Consider the following 7,002-nt stretch of genomic DNA (forward strand, 5'->3'; position numbering starts at 1 on the left):
CAGTCAGGTCACTGTGTGTGTTTTGTGTGTCCGGTCACTGTGTGTGTTTTGTGTGTCACTGCAGTCAGGTCACTGTGTGTGTTTTGTGTGTCGGGTCACTGTGTGTGTTTTGTGTGTCACTGCAGTCAGGTCACTGTGTGTGTTTTGTGTGTCGGGTCACTGTGTGTGTTTTGTGTGTCACTGCAGTCAGGTCACTGTGTGTGTTTTGTGTGTCGGGTCACTGTGTGTGTTTTGTGTGTCACTGCAGTCAGGTCACTGTGTGTGTTTTGTGTGTCGGGTCACTGTGTGTGTTTTGTGTGTCACTGCAGTCAGGTCACTGTGTGTGTTTTGTGTGTCGGGTCACTGTGTGTGTTTTGTGTGTCACTGCAGTCAGGTCACTGTGTGTGTTTTGTGTGTCGGGTCACTGTGTGTGTTTTGTGTGTCACTGCAGCCGGGTCACTGTGTGTGTTTTGTGTGTCACTGCAGCCAGGTCACTGTGTGTGTTTTGTGTGCCGGGTCACTGTGTGTGTGTTTTGTGTGTCGCTGCAGCCGGGTCACTGTGTGTGTTTTGTGTGTCTGTGTATCCAGACTCGGGCTTGTGTTGGGAAAGCGGATGTGTCTGAGGCGCAGGAAGCCCTGCCCTGTGTTTCCCATGTCAGAAGGAAACCAGAAGGTTGTTGTTAAATCTGGAGCTGAGGCTGATGAGGTAATGGTTTCAWGTCTATTAAAATAAAAAATGTTTCTATTATTTTTATTCTTCTGCTTGATTTCAGACTCTAACCACTTCTGCAGGTCTGAAACAGTCGGAGCTGTRACAGATGAAAATGTTCGGCTCAGTGACGACATGGACGCCAGGATTCAGGCTTTTTCAATCTTTTAGCTTTTGCTACATGTAGCATTTAGCTACCATTTTCCTCCTCTTACACTTCTGTTTGTTTTTATTTCTGTTCTGCTCCTTTTAGCCTGAAGAAAACGTCAGTAAAAGCAGATTAGCTGTACTGTGCGCAGTTAGGACGTTATAAACCTTAAAACTACTGAACCGGACTGTGTACAAGTACAGCAGGTAATACCTGAACATGGAGTTCTGCTGAGTCATGATCTATTTTTAGATTTTCTCTTCTGTCCCAAACYTCTCATCATTACTGCAGAGGTGCAGCAACAAAACCAAAGCAGTAATAAAAAGAGAAATATGTGGAATGTGTCTAAATGTTAGTAACGGTTCTGTCAGCCTGCAGCTGTTTCATCCTGACAGGAAACACTCAGAGTCTCAGAGCTGCAGCTGTGATTCCACTTCCTGTTTCAATCACTTCTTTCCTTTCTGTCCTGCAGCTCAACGAGTCAAAACAAAAACTAACTTTTCTCTGGTTTCTTCTGAAAGTGTCAGGATCTGTACCTCACTGCTTTATCATCAGCTGTTATTTACTGAGGCTGGATGTTTCAGGTGTTTCCAGGTTACACCTGCTTCCTGTTTCACTCGTCACAGCTGCAGCCACTTCTCTCATCAGTTTCACCTCACTCACCAGGTGTCCGTGTCTATCCTGATTCTAACCACTGGTTTTATTGAGTATTTTTCACAWGATGCAGATACATGTGAGGTGGAGCAGCCTCTTAGAAACTGAAGGAGAAAAACAGTCAACTGAAGGCCTGTGGACCGGCTGTGGCCCACCACAGCATTTTATGTGGCCCGTGAGAGCTTGAAAGACGCATTACTGTTATAAAACACCTGACTGMATTATGAAGAGGTTAAAGCTGTATAAAGCCTGAGTTATTATAGTTTAACCTCTAGAGCAGGGCTATTCAACTAAATGACTCCGGGGGCCACAGTTACTGCAGGTCAACAGCTCAGGGGCCGAACATTCAGCCGGTTTTGGTCACGTATGTCGGTCTGTGGACGGATTGTCATGACATTTACARCACATGTGGGTACTGGGCCAAGTAACACACCATTAAATCTTGGTGATGTTCTGGATCACGATGCGGATACAGGAATTTGTTTTTCTTTTAATCCTCTGAGACCGGCAAAGCTGTGATGCTTTCACAGGGCTTCTGTAAAAAACTGTCACAGCTTTCAGTGTTTGGACGTCAAACTTTATAAAAGTAATGTTAAAACCAGATGTAATGATGAATAAGTCTTGCCATAATGTGCGCATTTTTACGCATTTGGTGCACATTTAAAGAACGTTTTGTGACCAGGACGTGCGTGACTGCACCATGAAACCCATTTTTCCCATTTCCTCAAACACACCACATTGTCCGTAGGCTTGTACACAGATCGATGAAGATCGAGGAAGAGGAGTGACGCGGTGGACTTCACACTCGGAGGTTGTTTGTTTGTTTTGTTTTTTATTATTATTTAAATGAGGCCAGATGAAGCTGAGAGCTCGTTGTGCGCCCCTCTATCCACCTCTCACCAAAGAAAAAAGAACGCACAGAGCGTGGTTGTGACCGCTGTGTGTGGTCCTCACAAAGATAGGAAGATCGCCTTGGCGGAGGTTTGCGCTCTTCAAGTGCTTCWAGTTYTCTAATTAAACCAAGTWTTACAAAGACCTGTGACCTTTGAAAATGTTTATTTTGCTGCATTTAATCATGAACACAACACACAGAACCCTACGTAATAATAAAAAGTAGTGATAATAAAATATCAAAAACAAAAATAACACTAATTAACACAAATATTATAACATCTGACTTGTCAAATTTTTAAACCAATTTTATTTTCACTTTCATAGTTTTATCTTCAGCTGCTTGTAGTTTTAACTGTCTTAGATGTTCATAGAAATGGTTTTTTACCATCTTGTAGCCAAGACTCTGATGTTTCTGTAGACAAACATGTCTATGTTTAACTAAAACAACTTGTAGTAATTAAAGTAAATAAACTGGYGGTTTGGGTTTAAGAGATGAGAGAACCGGTTGGCTGAACTTTGATTACTCACGGGCCAGATGTGGCCCGCGGGTCATCAGTTGAARAGCCCTGATGTYGATCAAAGAACACAGATGCATGTTTGATGAAGAGCTTCCATGGACTCAGTTCAGATTAGATTTGATGTGATTGATCAGCCTCCGACACAGAAATCCTTATAAAGACTTTCTTCTTCTTCTGTTCTTAGAGCCGCGCTGCGGAGCGAGCACAAATAAAACTAATACACACTTTTAACAGAGACGAAGAACAATCCAGTTCCTTTCAACAAACGCTGGAACAATTTATCAGTTTCCTCTTGGAGAAGAGCTTTGGGAAACCCTTTTGTTGTAAATACAGAGTTAAAGCTTTTTTCTCAGGGGAACTATTTTTACCAACAACCTTGGTTTGGGCTCACAGAGGAGGAAGGGTTGAAATGACCTGATTACCTCAGGGCATTATGGTGGACTGACGAGGACTAACTGGTGTTTTGATATTTTTCTAACTGTGTATCCCATAAAGCTCAGACTTTAACCATTTTATTTGATTTAGAATAACGTCCAATAAAAAACWSCCTGATTAGTTTAACAAATGAGTAAATAAAAGAAGTAAAACAGGAGGATTTAGCTCACGCTCAAAACACTGTTAAAAATTTAACAGAAAATACAACATTTCACACAAAATACATGAGCCTAAACTGAAACGTGATCCTCGTGCTCTGATCCAGACAGCTTCATGAGTTTTAGATACTTGAGAAGATTAGAAAATGTTTCAGACGTGAACATGRATGTTTCACAGATGGACAGGAACACTGCTTGAAACCCGTTTAAGGTCAAAAATACGGCAATAAATGAGTCATGAAAGCAGACAGAAACACTGCATGCATCAATAACAGCAGGAGCTGAGGGTTTTACCTGTCATGAGTTCGCATAAAGTCCCAGGATTTCTTTGTGCCGTTCTGTGAAGAAAAACACATTTAACACCAGAACTGAATGAGGACCTTCTTCTTCATCCTTACTGCAAACATTTGACTGATGTAACCTGGTAACACGAAAGCAAAATCTCAACAAATGCTAACATATCATCTATATTATATGTATAATATCTAGCTACAAGAAGATAACGTGGAATTTGAGGCTGAAACATCAAGAGCGCCCCCTACAGGCTGGCTGCAGTGTGACTTTAACTTCATGTAAACCAGGAATATTTAATGTTTTTCACTCTGGGATCCCCAAAGTGACTGAGAGACGACAACGATTAATATGGAGATAATAATAAATAATAATAATAATAAATGATGAAGTGATGCAACAAAGTTAAAGGTGCAACACAAAACTAGAGTGATCTTTTTGGTGGTGATGTTTGTTTGGTCCAGGTCGTGTGTAGCAGGGTCAGGCTGTAAGTGAAGCTGAGTTCAGCTGCTGTGTTCACTCAATGTGAGCATTTCTGATTGAATACATTATTTTATGCCTCCATATATCTACACATATGATGGATTCATGTTAATGTGTGTTTAAATACATTACTTTTAAATAACAAAAACACATTAAATAAATCCAGAAATTTCACATCCTCCCCCTGAAGTACCTCCATGACCCCGGCATTGAAGACCGCTGATCAACAAATAAGACATTTGTCTAATTAAATTTTTAAGCGACACTTTGCAAAAGATTTTTATTATACTTAATAGAAACTCCCAATAATTAAGAAAATCACATGTCTTTGGCTTAAACTCTAAACAGAATCAAGGTAATATTAAATTAAACAGTGAAGCAGGTAAACACCACCTTCTGTAAATTCTCATATCATCTAAATCCCAACATGGTGTGTGACCTCAGCATCGTCTGACTCTTATTTTAATTCCAGTTATTCATATCTAAACCTGAGCAACGGAGCTAAATATTTATTTAAATGGAATTCAACAGCTCATTTCTCAAGCTTTAACTGTTTTCTTTTTTAAATAAAAGAGCACAAATGCACTGAAATTCCATTTGGATGTTGGTGTTTCTGAATGACACCTCCTCAGTTCTTGAATTATAATGACTCTGAGGACGAAGGCTGATAAAACCTCAGTGAATTCATCACGTTATGCTTTTTGTTTGGGCAACATTTAACATGAGGAAACTGCAGCTTTTCAAAATAAAAACAATATATTTGCTACCTATAGCCCGGAGGAACACATCAAGTCATAGAGTTACACTTTAAACATCAGATTTGTGCAAAAACCACAAACCTGGTGTGTGAATCCACCACAGCACTGTTGCATATACTCTTCTCTCTACATTACTGTATAAAAATGGTAAAGTTGGCCTACATTTGATGTGCCTGAGGAAATATGACCTTGATTCAGATTTAGGCTACACCTCCTCTCCACCCACAAACTCTGCAAGGAACATGGCTTTGTCTTTCCCATCTCCAAGCCGTGTGGTGTTTGAGTGAGCTGGTGCAGATTCAGCATCACRGGAGAACAAGAAGGAGCTGAAACCATCAGCTGGTTGTGCTGATGTGAGTTTGAAATATCAGTAAATGATGGCAACCCTGATTGAGAAGCCACAGCGGTTAACTCTCACTCTGCCTTTAATCCAGAGAAATTAAGCCAAGACAGATGCTTGGGCTGCTCCGCAGTACAGCAGTGTAATTACTCACACAATCATGTCGTGTCAATGAGTCAGTGTCTCACAACATGACGTTAAAACAGACTGAACGTAACCAAGAGTCTGTTCTTTTATACACTTTACTCATTCCTGCAGAAACACACAGCTTCTACAGGSTGAGTCAAAACTCTCAGGACACCCTTTATTTTCACAAACTAAAGGGAAAATTAAATATCTGAATACTCCAACAAGTAATGGGTTTGGGGGTCTTTCTTTTAGGGTAAGTCTAGAACGTAGTCGCCATAATGAAAGCAGCCATGTTGGATCAGATGTGAAGGTGGTCATGTAGCATATGAAAATTTCAGCCAATGTCGATATCCGATATAATTATTGCTGTTATGGCCGATAACCGATATTTACTGATATTACACAAACAAACAAATTATATTATATACCGGTACATATACGCAAAAACACACTTGGGTCTTTTTTTGATACCGTAAACAAACAACCAGACCTCTGACATGACTCCCTGCTTCAGTTATTCCTGGCTGTGCAGGGTCAGTATCACTATCAGGACCAAACAGATGCTGCTCAACCAAACATCTCCCCTCACAAAACACAAACACAAAGATAAAAAGTGGGAAATCAATATCGGACATCAATATCAGCCCTGTTTTACATATCGGACTGATACCAATATTCTAAAAAATGACCAATATCGTCCGAAACCGATATCAATACTGATATATTGTGCATCCCTAATGTAGCACAATGATTCCCACCAGGGGTACATGTACCCCTTGGCGTAGACGAGCATATTCCAGGAGGTACGTGGAAAAATTTCCCAGGTGTGTAAAAAAAGGACAGATACATGTAGGGCCCTGTGGTTTCCACAATGTGGAAAATTCAGATGGAATCACGGAATTAAAACAAAATGGAAGCCAGTGTAAAACTCAGAATCTCACAGAATTTGCTCATTTGGTTGAGTTCCTGATGTATTTTGGACGTTGCTGCTTCCTGTACCTGCAGTTACCTGGTTTATTTAATTAATTACTCATTCACTTTCAAGGTAACGCATTTATCTTTGTTTAATTTGAGTTGAAAAAATTAAAATGCCTGAGAATTCAACGTTCTAGGGGGTTAAATAAATAACTTTCATTTAATAATCAGTTGTATATTAAAGCTTTGGAGAAGAGTTTGACAGAAGGGTACTGGTACTATGATAAAATGGCTCAGGGGTACACAAGGCTAAAAGGAGTGGGAACCACTGATGTAGCAGATCAATGAGATCAGAAATGGATTGCCTCAGTCATATGTGCAACATGTGATTCAGATAATCAACACTAAAAAGTTGCAACAGGAACTGGGAACGTTGCCTGTTGTTTGAAGCCTTCAATGTGCTGTCCCTGGTGCTGAACACGTCTATCACACTACAGGTGCTGGTCATAAAATTAGAATATCATGAAAAAGTAGATTTATTTCAGTAATTCCATTTAAAAAGTGAAACTTGTATATTATATTCATACATTA

General features: G+C 40.1%; 1 protein-coding gene across 1 annotated transcript in view; it reads right to left on the reverse strand.

The window, feature by feature from the left end:
• nudt14 (nudix (nucleoside diphosphate linked moiety X)-type motif 14) overlaps positions 1-7,002 on the reverse strand; it is a 23,583-nt gene that overhangs the window by 7,595 nt on the left and 8,986 nt on the right. Inside the window, exon 2 of the mRNA XM_014015401.1 lies at positions 3,790-3,833. Coding sequence (XP_013870855.1) covers positions 3,790-3,833 — 44 coding nt within the window. The remainder of the gene's footprint in view (positions 1-3,789; positions 3,834-7,002) is intronic.

Source organism: Austrofundulus limnaeus, unplaced genomic scaffold (assembly GCF_001266775.1).
Source record: "Austrofundulus limnaeus strain Quisiro unplaced genomic scaffold, Austrofundulus_limnaeus-1.0 Scaffold129, whole genome shotgun sequence".
Lineage (NCBI taxonomy): Eukaryota > Metazoa > Chordata > Actinopteri > Cyprinodontiformes > Rivulidae > Austrofundulus > Austrofundulus limnaeus.